The sequence below is a fragment of the Eubalaena glacialis genome, chromosome 10 (genome assembly GCF_028564815.1).
Source record: "Eubalaena glacialis isolate mEubGla1 chromosome 10, mEubGla1.1.hap2.+ XY, whole genome shotgun sequence".
In the NCBI taxonomy this organism is placed as follows: domain Eukaryota; kingdom Metazoa; phylum Chordata; class Mammalia; order Artiodactyla; family Balaenidae; genus Eubalaena; species Eubalaena glacialis.
The window spans coordinates 71,145,392-71,158,817 of NC_083725.1; the positions used below are offsets into that span (position 1 = coordinate 71,145,392).

At 47.6% G+C, this 13,426-nt stretch overlaps 1 protein-coding gene across 3 annotated transcripts in view; it reads left to right on the forward strand.

Annotated features, from left to right (window-relative positions):
• The first annotated feature begins 7,290 nt into the window (after nt 1-7,290).
• Nucleotides 7,291-13,426, forward strand: part of STIM1 (stromal interaction molecule 1) — a 202,651-nt gene continuing 196,515 nt past the window's right edge. For all 3 annotated transcript variants that reach the window (XM_061201347.1, XM_061201350.1, XM_061201349.1), the window contains exon 1: nt 7,291-8,074. In XM_061201347.1, the coding sequence (XP_061057330.1) occupies nt 7,936-8,074 (139 nt within the window). In that variant the 5' untranslated portion in view covers nt 7,291-7,935. The remainder of the gene's footprint in view (nt 8,075-13,426) is intronic.

Genomic DNA, 13,426 nt, shown 5'->3' on the forward strand with positions numbered 1-13,426 from the left:
CCCTTCCCAGGACTTGAGGGTGGGAAAATAGTGGGGCTCTGGCCTTCCTTTCCTTCAACTGGAATTGGTTCACTTTTATCTGATTTATATACTAGTGTTCTGGGTAAAGGGCTCATTAAAAAAAAGTTTTCTGCAAAAATATTTGAAAATCATTTTTAGAAGCATAGTGGTAAAAATAGGTGCAGTAGACCAAAAGGCTGGATTGGCAGCCTGGGGTGACTGCATTTCCTGAGGCCTTGGTCTTGGGCATGCCTGACCCTGGTTCAGCTTGCTTAGGTGGGAGAACCTGACTTGGCCTTGAGGATGTCATGGTCTGATGGGATATGGGACTGCTGCATATGAAGCTACTAGCAGAGGAGGAAAGGGCCCTGGGCTGGGCTTCAGAAGACCCGAAGTCTAGTCTTGGCTCAGCCAGACTGGCTTGTGAGACTTTAGACGAGGCCTTGCCTTTCTCTGGGTCTCAGACTCCTCCACCGGAAAGCAAGGAGTTGAACCAGATGATACTTTTGAGCTGTGACCTTCTATGATACACACTTAAAAATAATCATTAAGTAATTAAGGTTTATGCATGTAACATATTGCTCATAGTTCTTTAATACCATTTAGGTCATCTTGCTTTGTGCTCCAGTTAATTGTATCTGTGCCTAATGTCTGCCTTCTCCACGAAGTGTAGGTCCTTTGAGGTTGTGTCTGATTCATCTGTGTCCAACCACTGGGCCTGGCACAGGCAGGCCTTCAGTATATTGCAGAATATACTTGCCTTCAGTATATTTGCAGAATAAAATTGCCTTAATAAAGCACTAATATGTATGGAAGCATCAGAGACCAGGTGACTTGGAGCTACTTTTATGGCACAGACATAGGAAGGGCCAATAAAGCCAGAGGAGAAGAAGACAGGTAGACAGGTGGGGCTGTCTGCAAAGGCTTCTTGGAGGAAGAAGATGGTGAGATGAAGAGGGTAGGAAGAGGGCACAACTCCAGATGGACTGTTTCTCTCACTTGCTTTCCCTGAATAGGTGAGTTCTTGGTAGGCAGTGTACATTTGTGTTCACAAGCAGCTGAGAGAAAAGGTCACTGAGCTAGGACATTTAGAAATGAGAGAATATATGAAAGCACTTGGTGGGGGTAAAATAGAGAGATCAGAGACAGGTTCAGGAGGCAGACGGTCCAGGATTCAAATCCTGGTCCTACCACTTACATTGTGGCTTTTGACAAGTCACATGACCTCTCTTATTCATTCCTTAAACACATATTTATCGAAAACCTCTGGGCCAAGAATAGTGTCACATGCCAATGACTCAGTGGTGAAAACAAAGACAAGCCCCTATCCTGATGTAACTAGCAAGGGAGATAAATATTAAACAGGTAATGATACAAAAGTACAGAGTGCTATAAGAGCATACAACAGAGGCATTTAGTTTCATTTTAAAATCAGAATGACAATACTGTGCGCTTTGTGGGATTGTGAGGATTCAGTGAGATAAGCAAGCTGAGTGTCTAGCAGATTGCCCAGCGTACAATTAATAAACATTAATTTCTGCATATACTCATGTTGTTTTCAAGCTTTTCTCCCTGATAATTCTTCCCTCTTTCTCAAGGTCAAATGCTAAAGCTGACTCAGTTCCCCTAAAAGAGCAGGATGAACAGAGAGGGGGAGGAGAAAGGCCCTGAACTGATCTTACCCCTGCCCTGGTGTTTTCCAAACGGGTCTTCCCAGCCTGGTCCTCACTGAGCTCCAGCTCCTATGGCACCAGTGGCCCACAGGGTTTTCTGCTCACTCCCAGTCCCAGCCTCTTCAAGCTAACCCTAAATCTGAGTTCTTCTTTTTCTCTCATGTGGCTCCAGGGACTCAGCCGTCTTGGTTCTCCTCTTGATTCCCTGGTCTTCCCTCTTTCAGCCTGCCTGAGCGGAAATACGAGTCTCCTGCTCATTATTCCCCTTATTGCTACCACCAAAGATAAGCCCAATGTCTCATTTCATGAAATGAGAAGGTGATGGGTAATACAGGAGATAGCAGAAAGAACAAACAGGGGAAGTGACAACTGAAACAAAGTTCTAGAGTCGCATCCTCAGACCAGTTGTTCCTGATTCCCCCTGAGGAAATAACTGGATGGGGGGAGGGGGGACCAAGCACATGCCCAATCCTTCTGGAGGGTCCCTCCTCCCAGACAGGCAGAACAGTAGTTGTCCTGTTTGTCTCCAGGACACTTTTGCCTCTTTGAGCTTCTCCAAACTGGGTGGTACCCAGGTCATCTGGCATACTCCCCTCTGGGAAATTCCTCTTTCTTCAGCCCTGGTACATTCCAGGAGCAGCTTGGTTTGCCCAGAGTCACACAGCAGAGCCACAATGTGAATCTAGGCAGTATAATTCCAGAACCCCTCCTCCTCCCCCAATCCGTGTGCACAGCCTCTCTGACTGCTTTAGGCAGTTACTTGTTCCTCCTCTGTGCTCCTTCACTTGTCCCTGTACCAATTTCTCTCAAGACATTATCAACAAGTTCTAATTACTCTTCATCTATATATTTCCCCGAAAAACCGAGCTCTTTGAGGGTAGGAACTGGGTTGTTACAAACAGGGGCTTGGTAGATGTTGAATGAACGAACATTGGCAGTAAGATTCTAGAACTGATTCTGGAAAGGGAGATGATTCTCTTTGTGAAGCTAGCCTGGAAAGAGTTGTTACAAGCCAAGATTTCTCTCCTCATTCTGTACACAGCCAGACTCTTAGTGATAGCTGTACTTGCCATTTTTGGACACCAGGGAGCACCACTGATAACACAGCCTAAACTCACAGATTCCTAAACTTTTCTGAGCAGGAGATTTCGGACTCTTTTAGTTCACTTCTACTGAAGATTCTCTTGAAGATTCTCTCACTTTCCAAATGAAAGCTGTTGGTAATCAGAAACCCTGTGGTGTAGAGAAAGGACAGCTAAGCTGCTGTACAGAACACACATCGTTCATTCGTTTACTTTTATTGAGTACCAGCTCTGTACTGGGTACAGTCCTAGCTTGGGAGAATACAAAGATAAATGAAAAGAAGTCCTGGGACTTCTCTGGTGGTCCAGCGGTTAAGACCCCACGCTTCCAATGCAGGGGGTGTGGGTTTGATCCCTGGTTGGGGAACTAAGATTCCACATGCCGTGCCATGGGGCCAAAAAATAAAAAAAATTAAAAAAACAGAAAAAAAAGAAATGAAGTCCTTGATAAGCTCAGGAGCTAATGGGGAAGATAGATACTTATTGGATAATTATAATTCAGTTATATAAGTACTCTAAGGTATAGCAGGAGACTGGAGAGACAGGGTAAGTCAGGGAAGGTGGGAAAGGAAGGAAGGTGACTTTTGAGCTGGCTCTTTTTTTTTTTTTTTTGACTAATCATAACTTTTGGTTTATGCTATGCTGTCATCAGTGATCAAGGCATGGCTGATTTATATCACTTGAACTGAGACTTGAAGGATAGGGAGGAAATTCCAGAGGAGAAAGAGAACTTGATGTGGTTGCCACTTCATCTTCTTAGGCTCAGTTTCCTCATCTGTAAAATGAGTATAGTCTCTGACTTATCTAGCAGAGGTTTTGTGAGGGAGAGATAAGATAATAGATGTGAAAGCTCTTGCAAATAGTAGAATAGAGGCATAAGAATTGTTAATCCAGTTTGATTTAACCAACATCTGCAGAATATCTATTAGGAGCAAGGCCCTAAGAGTGATGCAAGGGAGATATTCCTGGCACACGGTAAAGGCTTGGTGTATAGGTTTCAAAAAGACACAGAGATGAAAAAAACAAAACAAAACCAAGCTCTCAACTTCCTCCTGAGACACAATGTGGTGAGGGTTTCTTGCAGAGGCTACACTTACATGAGGACCCAACCTAGGGTCTACTGAGGTGAGAGTCACAGCTTCTGATCCAGGAAGATCTACGAGGTCTCAGGATTTTCCTACCTTATAGAATATTAAAGCTGAACTGGATCAATAATCTGGTCCCTACCCATCCTATAGTTGGGGAGACTGAGATCCAGAGGGGCACTGGCTTTTCTGATGTCACATCATGATCTTGGAGGCAGAGATGAGACAAGAATGTTTCTCCTATTGTCCAGGCCATGGCTTTTGTTCCCAGACACCATTTATTTTTACTTTTATTTTTAACTGTGGTAAAATACACATAACATAAAATTTACATTTTAAGTGTATTAAGTACATTCACATTGTTTTGCAACCAGTTTCCAGAACTCTTTTCATCTTGCGAAATGGAAACCATATCCACTAAACAATTCCCTATCCTCCTCTCCCCCCAGCCCCTGGTGACCACTATCCTGCTTTCTGTCTCTATGAATTTCACTACTCTAGGAACCTTATATAAGTGGAATCATATAGTATTTGTCCTTTTGTGACCAGCTTATTTCACTTAGCATAATGTCCTTAAGGTTCATTCATGTGTAGCATGTAGAATTTCCTTCCTTTTAAAGGCCGAATAATATTCCATTGCATATATATATATATTTGTCACAGTTTGTTTATATAGTCATCCATCCATGGACACTTACTTGGGTTGCTCCCCCCTTTTGGCTATTGTGAATAGTGTTGTTTTGAACATGGGTGTACAGATATCTCTTTGAGACCCTGCTTTCAATTTTTTTGGGCATATGCCCAGAAGTGGAATTGTTGCAGCATATGGTAATTCTGTTTTTAATTCCTGGACACCATTTTAGCCTCACAGGAAATGCAGCAGGCTCTGAGAGTTTCAAGGTCTTGGTGTGAATTGGTAATAGACCCTTCCTTCCTGCCTCCAAGACCCAGGCTCTTTGTACCACATGGGTTTTGCACCCATACCCCCAAAGAACTCACGTGGTAGCTAAGAGAATGATGCACTTGAGTTTAAAGGAGGTTGTATTAAGCATGATTTACTTTTCTTTTTTCTTGTGTGTTCTCTCTGACAAATGAGTACACAGGCAGGTGGGTTGGCTTAGGCAGAAATTATAAACTTGTAGTCTGAGTGATCAATTTATGCTACAGATGTAGGGCTATATCATTTTCAAAGGGCTATATCATTTTTTTTCTGCCTTTTTGATTTTTTAAAATTTTTTATTTTTTAAATTTAATTTAATTTTTATTTTATATTGGGGTAAAGCTGATTTACAATGTTGTGTTAGTTTCAGGTGTACAGCAAAGTGGTTCAGTTATACATATACATATATCCATTATTTTTCAGATTCTTTCCCCATATAGGTTATTACAGAATATTGAGTTCCCTGTGCTATACAGTAGGTCCGTGTTGATAAAGGGGCTACATCATTTAAAAGTCCAGATTCCCATCTTCTCTTAAAGATGATCCAGCAATACTGAGTTTACCTTCCTGCCTGCTCACCAGTGTGCCCCAGTCCCTACCACTCCCTATTACTCGCACCTACTTCTCTCAATAATATTAGCTATTTTCCCATTTTCCGTTTGAGTTTAAGACTCCTGGTTCCGAGTGTAGGTCTAGTAGAACCTAGATCAGAGGCTCATCTTCTGTTAGGGCCAATTTCCCAGCACACAGTTGTTACTCAATAAATATTTGCATGATCAAATGAATTAACTCATGTCAACCAGTTTTTATTGAGCACTTACTATGTACAGGGCCTATGGCTGGATGGCCATTTCCCAGAGATGAATAAGGCACAGCCCCTGACCTCTGAAAAGCCACAATCCTATGGGGTGGGGGAAGGCAGATATGAGTATGGTCCAATTGTGGACCTGAGGTGGCAGTCAGAGTAGGAGTTTCTGAGAAGATCTTGAACTGTATCTGGAAGAATGAGAGACCAGCCATACGAGGGAGTTGATGGGGAGGCCAGGAGGGGAGAGTGTTTCAGGTAGAAGCAACAGCAGATACAAGGGCCGGGAGGTGGCTGATGTTCCATGTGTTTGAGGAACTTAAAGAAGGCCAGTGCGACTGAAGTTTAATAAGAGAGTGGGAAGAGTGGTAGTAGATGACGTCAGACGGTGTGTTTTTATATCGACAGCCTAACCCTTAAGCCAGGCAGCTATTGGGCAAATCTGTGTTCCCGGTCTTCAGAAGCCTTGCTCAGAACAGGTAGCTGGCTTAGCACTGTCAGAGGGGGGACGGGGCCTAATCCTTTCCCCTGCCTCCGGTGCCAAGGACAGGGTAGGGCACAGAGCAGGTTTCAGTAAAGATTTGCTGACAGCACACTTGAGAACAGGAAGTGCAGCCTCTGTTGAAGGAGGCCCAGGCGCAACTCCCTCTTTATGGGGGCACTCATTCTCAAGTCGCTAACACCCCCAAGCCACACAGAGAGCTGGGAGAGTGAGATGCAGGGAGGAACCAGCCACAGGCCCTACCCGCAAAAACCTCAGAGGGGAGGGGATTTGGAGGGGGGGGGTAGGAAAATGGGCTGTGAGAGTTAAGGGAGGGCATCCGACTTAGCTTGGATGAGGCGGGGAGGCGGCGTCAGGAAGGCAGATGGGGCCATTTAGCCAAGACTTACGGTATGTGTAGGGCAATTTTACCTACAGTGGTTTGGACGCTTCGTGTGTTTTCTGGCATCATTTCCTCCGAAACCACTAGCAGGCCCTAATGGGCCTCCCCCGGGGCGGGTCCTAGCTCTATTCCCCAACCCTCTGCAAAGGGGCAGGGCCTCCCAACGAGCTCGGGCCCTGTTCGCAGCGCCCAGATTTGCCCGCCAGGGGCCGCTGCACACGGGTGACGAAGCGCGAGGGTTCCTAAGCTGCAGAGAGGCGGAAGCGGATTGGTTGCGAGGCGCGGCGGGGAGGGCGGAGCCTGGGATACCGGCCTGGAGTGGGGGGCTGGCAACGGGCCCCCCGGCCGAACCGGGCCGGGCCGTTGTCGCCTCAGGCAGCCCCGGGCGGCAGTCGTGGTGCCGAGGGTCTTTGCCCTGACCGGCTCTAGAGCTTGGGCGAGTGGAGCAGCACCGAGGCCCGGAGATCCGGGCAGGGCAGCTACTGTCATCGTTGCCGCTGCCGCCGCAGGCCTGGGTTACCTGAGCGACTGCGTGTCAGGGGCCCGCCCGCTCGTTCGCGGGCGGTTAGTGCGAGAGAGGCTCTCGTGGGGGAAAGGGAGGCCGGGACCCAACCCTTGGCTGGGGAGAGGGGTCCTGGCGGAGACTAGAGCGGGCCGAGAGCCGGGAGAGCCCGCCGGGGTCTGGGGGTGCCGGGCGTCTGCCTCTAACAGGTTATTCCGGGGTAAGCCGGGCGCTGGGGCGGTCTCGGGCTTCGCTGGGGGCCGGGCGGCGCGGGGCGGGCCTGCGGGAGAGCACGCCCCCGCCCGCCCCGGGCCCGCCCCGCGCCTCCCGCCAGCTCGCCGGGGAGCCTCTGTCCCGGGCCTGGCCCGTGCGCGTCTGCCTGCTGAACCTGGGCACCGCCGGCCGCCTGGGCACGGGACTGGGCGGGAGCTCTGACCTCGGCCTAGGAGGCCTGGGATCCCCGAGCCGCCCGCGCCCGCGGGGGCCTGGAAGTCGCACGCCCTTCCCGAACCTGTGCCCCTCGCCGATCCTCGGCGGTGCGAGGCCAGGTGCCCCCCTCTTCCCCTCCCTCTTTCCCTCCCCAACTCCGGTGCCCGCTGGAGGTCCCGCCCGCCCGCCCTCTCCGGCAGGGGTGTAGCCGGCTGCGGAGCTGACACCGGCTCCGCGGCCACCCTGTCCAAACTCTCCGGAAGCGGCCCGAGCTGACCGGGTACTCAGGCCGTCGCAGCTCCGGCGGACCCACTGTTGGACCCGAGGCGCCGGCCCTCCTCCCGCGCACAAACTTGGAGCATTTGACCTTTGGCTGTCGGAGGAGGCAGACTCGCGGGTGGCTGGACAGCTGCGGCACCTCGAGGGCATCTTGCCTGGGGTTCCAGGACCGTCAGCTGCACTCCCGGGCTCCCGGCTTTGCCTCTGGGATCCTGAGGTGTCTACATCAGGCGCATGTTGACTGAGACCTGGAGTCATGGATGTGTGCGCCCGTCTTGCCCTGTGGCTCCTCTGGGGGCTTCTCCTGCATCACGGCCAGAGCCTCAGCCAAAGCCACAGCGAGAAGACGACAGGAACCGGCTCGGGGGCCAGTTCTGAGGAGTCCACTGCAGCAGGTAAGGCCTTGGCCACGGACAAGAACTGAGTTGCCCAAGTGGGGAAGTCGAACCCTAGGTTTCTACACCTGAGATTGATGGCAGACCCACACATGGCACTGCCTGTTCTTAGTAGTCCAAAGAGTTCTTTCTCTTCTAATGTCTTTGTCTCTCTTGAACAACTTTCCTCATCCCTCCTCAGGATGTCTTTTGTTGGCAGTGAAAAGAGGTTTGCTTTTGGGGCACCTTGGCCTTTCAGATCAGCAAGTCAAGACCCCTTCTCATGACTACTTGTCTGGACTGATGCCCTGGGCAGATGATGTCTGTTGCTTTTGGCCAGTTTCAGCACTTGGCAGCACAGGGGAGGCTGAGGCTACTTGGGTTGGGTAGGGAAAGTCAGGACTGGGCCAACTCTATTACTCTCTAACTTAGTGTTGAGGTGTGCCTTTCTATTCCAATGAGCGTGGGGACCCTATTCTCTCCCTTCCCTTAGGTAATCTGCTGTCTTCTAGCTGTGCCCATTTGAAATATCAAGGCTGTTCCTTGGAATCCTATTTACCACCAAGGAGTTAAATGGCCTTTTGTTGACATGGGCATGATATAATTCCTGGGACCACTTGTTGACTTATTCTATTTCTTCTGACTGATGAGGGTAGGAATTCTACAATATTTTTGATCTGTCCTGGTTTTTCCTATGCATTTATGGAGCCTTGTCAAACAGTAGGAGCCCTGGTATTGTTGCAGAAGAAAGAGCACTTTTAAAATTCAGTTGTTTTACACAAGGCTTAGAAGGTATTCAGTTTTTTATCCCCATTTCTCTCACCCGGTCACTGTGATCTGCCCCAAGCAGTGAGATGCAGAGTGAGGAGAGTTTATAGCTGGGTTCTTTCTGCGGCGGGGCAAGCTCAAGTGAGGGGACACCTCAGTGAATACCTGTTGATACAAGGAGGAAAAGGAAGCGTAAGTCATGGTGGCCAGGAAGTTTCATGGATGGATCCAGAGGCTGGCTTTGGTGCTAGACCCTTTCTCAGGAAACCCCCTTTTAAATTCTTTGACTGGGCTGGGTGTGACTGCAGGTACCCCCAAGGGCTGGCTTCCAAGTGAGGCCAGGGTTGCCCTATGTGCAAGCATGGCACCTAGGCTGTTGCTTTGAAGATAGGTCCTTCTTGCATATTAATCCTGTTTCTCCATACAGTGTCTCCTTGGCCTCTGAACCCTGGCTCAAAGCTTGGTTCTCATTGGGCTATGAAGGCAGATGTAGGTCAAACTGTGCAGAAGACCTGAGGAGCATCTCTGCTGTCCCAGTGACATCCCTGTTTGTAACTGATAATATGTCCCTTTTTCACCCTAAAATATGGGTGCCTGACATAAAATGAATTTTCTTTTGGGGGGAAGGAAGTGTCCTTTATTTTAGACACAGTGCTAAAAGAGATGAAGTTTTGAATTTAGGCATTAGCTAGCTGTCAGGAAGATTTGTGTGTTTGTACATGCCACAGGTAAGAGGCATTCCAGCATCCCTCGTAACCAGCCCGTGGCTTGAGCTTATGGAGACAGCCCTCCACACAACATATTTTAGAGGCTTGGCTGTGTTGATTATACTACTTAGGCTTCTCTTTTGGTCTTTTCTTCCTCTCAGTTCAGAAATCAGTTTCTATTGTCACAGTAATATTGAAGCCCAGGGAGGAAATCTCAGAGACCCTAGGTGCTGGGAATGGCTATGGTTTGTGGTAACCTGGAGGCCCCAGCACTGTTGTTCTGGTAGGTTGTCACCTTGGGCCTGTCTGGGACTTTGACTCAGATAGGAAATCATTTTTGCAAAGAGGTGGACTGGGCTCATGGACTGGGCTCTTCTAAAGGATTTGGTGAGGGGCTGTCTGCACAGCCAGGAGCTCTTGTAGCCTTTCCAGTCCCTCTGTATCCTCAGAACACAGGAGTTTTCCTTACCCTTAAAGCTGCCACTTTTCTAAATCAGATTCAACATATCTAGTCAATTTGTATGTTCTCTAAAGTTTGTATTTTACACAGCTGTTTTTCCCACAAAGTCTCGCAATTGCTCTATTAGAATGCAGGGCAGGTGGTATTATCCCCATTTTTATTGTTGAAGAAATTGAGTCCTATGCTCAGTTTTCTGATTTTTTTTTTAAAGATTTTTTTTTGATGTGGACCATTTTTAAAGTCTTTATTGAATTTGTTACAATATTACTTCTGTTTCTGTTTTGGTTTTTTGGTTGCGAGGCATGTGGGATCTTAGCTCCCCGACCAGGGATTGAACCCGCACCCTCTGCATTGGAAGGCGAAGTCTTAACCACTGGACCACCAGGGAAGTCCCAAGTTTTCTGATTCTTAAGTCCTAGACTTCTTCCGTCTTCTCAGGCCCTGCCCTCTTAAAGGAGCACTAGGTAAGGCCAAGAGAATGTTACTTTCCTCTTGGTGAGTTAGTTAGGCAGCCCCTAGTGACTCTGTAGCAGAGATCCAAAAAAGGGCTGTCTTTTTCTCCTCTGGAGGGTCTCCTGCAGGGGCCAGAAAATTGCATTTTTTCTCTTGTTGGATGTACATGGCTATCTTAAAGGTCTGCCCCTCCAGGGAAGGCAGGTGGTCTGCTAGACGGCCTTCTCATTGGGAGAGGCCATTCCTGTCACCTTCTGGCTCTTTGATGCCTGTATACCCAGTTGTGCTAAGTTACTTTCTCAGTTAAAGATCTGTGCTTGACTGTGCTGCTCTGAAGCCTGCACTTCTGAAACTGCCTGGAATTGATGCTTGGAACCTCCCTTAGACTCTGGACTCATTGCCTCCAGAAACTCAAAATGTTTCCTGCAGAATGTGTGTGAGGGGTCCCACGTGAGTCTGGAGTTGTGACTGCCAGTGTTGGTTGAGGACCTCTACTCAGGAACTGTGGTTCTACTCAGTATAACTAGAGCTGGGCTTTGGAGGATAGGCATCTAGGCAGTTTATGGAGTGCAGGTTGGCGTCTCAATCAACCCCTAATGGAGTGGGAGGCCAGAGTCCTGCCTGCCCACCCAGCTAGTTGCTGCTGCCTCCAAGGCTATAAATGGCCTGGCCATCTTGGTGGCTATGCTAATTTTAGCTGAGGGTGGCTCCCGGAACTGGATTGGAGCCAAGGGCAGGTGGGTGCGGCTTGGCTGAGGCTAATATTGGGGGATGGGCAGAGGGTCACACTAATCCTGGGGCAGCTAGGACATCATCTGCACCCACGCCTCAGCTTTCACAATCATCCTTAACCAGGTTAATTTATTCAGCAAACATTGAACAGTGTCAGCTCACGTGCTGTGTATTCAGCAAATATTTGAGTGCCTGCTCTGGGCCAGGCACTGTGTTTGGTGTTGGGAATTTAAGGATGAACAAAACAGACATGTTCTCTGCCTTCATGGAGTTTACAGTCTAGTGGGGAGATAGAAAATAAATACATAAATAAATATAGTGTCTTGTGGTAATTTCTGTGGAAGAAAACATAAACAGAGTGCTGTGATGGAGAATGGGAAGAGGACAGAGATCCAGCTGAAGTAGGAACCCAGTGCCTAGCAAGACATTAATAACATCAGTAACATCAACAATAATAGCAACTGACATTTTTTAGTGCCTACTGTGTGGCAGGCACTATTCCAAACATTTTATTCTTTTTAATTCTTACAGCCATCCTGTGTGCTTGGTATTATCCCTGTTTTGTAAGTGAGGAAATGAAATCATAGAGAGGTCAAGTAACTTACCCAAGGTTATACGGATAGTAGGGAATAGAGCCAGAATTTGAACCCAGGCAGTCTGACTCTTCTCCCCACCTCCACCTCAGCCACTAGGTTATACACTCTTTCAGAACTTTGTGATAAGCGCTGTAGTAGAGGTATGATATATACATACAAAAGGCTGTGGGACGCCCAGAGGAGCAAGTGACTAACCCTGCCTGGGAGAGCTGGGGGAGGCTTCTCAGTTTCCTCCATAATTTTTCTCAGATCTTGGGGAGATAAAAAGTGGTTGCCTAATTCAAAAGTTAAGAGGTGGAAACATCAGTTAGTTCAACTTATTTATTTTTACATATGAGGAAACTGATGTCCAGAGCGGCGTCACATAGAAATTCCACAATGGGTTATTAGTAGAACTAGACTAAGACATTTGAGTCAGGGACCCTGGCTTAATCAGTTATTCACTCCACAAGTCTGTAATGAGTGCATACTGCTTGCTTTGTACTATGGAAGGAACTTAGGGCCACCAAAGAAGTCTAGTTTGGGGGTGGGGGTGGGGATATATATTTAGAGAATATTAAATACAACATAATGCACAGGCTTAATGAAGCACAAAACCAAGCAGGGTAGACAGTGTAGGCTAAGGATTACAAGAGCTCTGCGTGGGCTGAGCTAGGCTAAGGTGGCTGGGGAGGGCTTCCTGGAAGGAGGGGTTGGGCGGAGGCATAAGAGAATGGGGTGGGGAGTGGTCTGACTTGGGGATTGTTGGAGGGAAGGGGGCATTGTAAAGGTCTGGATCACCAGTGTGAGCACATGGGGTCTTACTGGCGGCTGAACAATAACTGGGCAGAGTTGCTTCATAGTTGGCCAACTACCTCGCACGAGGGCTGGTAGACAGGAAGATTGCAGTCACGTGTGGTCTGTGGCAGGTCTGATAACTACTGTAATTTTGAAGTAATGATGATTATGAATAATATTTGGAGATATCTGTACCAATGTAATGTGACATGAAAATGTCTGTACTTTCTGTTGGTGACAAAATCATAGGTAGTGCTAATAATATTATGGTTGGTTATTACGTATCATTGAAGTAAATGCTAACTTTCAATAAGAGAATGTTGAAAATAAAGATGTAATTTCTTTCCCATCCAAATTCACCCCCCACCCCCCCAAGTTCTTCTCATGGGCTCCTTAGGAATGTGGAGCCTTCATGCTAAGAACTCCTGTTCTCTGACAAGGAAGGGATGAGGTCTTGATGGGAGGGTTTCCTAGGTCTTCACAGGACTTGAGTTTGAGCCCCAGGGGGCCCCTCATTTCCTGCTGAGTGGCTTTGAGATACAGTGCTGAGTGACTTCATGGGCATGCTGTGGTATACTGCTTTTTGTGAGAAATGATTCTCCAGGAAACCCAGCAGTTCTGGCTATCAAATTTTTTGGGAGAGAGAAAGATACCAAACTGGGTCTCCAACAGAGCTTTCTTTTTTTGTTACTGCTGATCAAAAAAAAAAATTATGAACTATTAAGATATACAACTAAGTATAAAGAATAATACATTGAATACGCCTGTGCCCATAACACAGTGTAAGATAAGAAATCAAGTAATAACAGTACAGAGCTTTCTTTATTACCCCCTGGATACTTTGTATAAATTTCTAATTTAACACATAGCACATTGTACA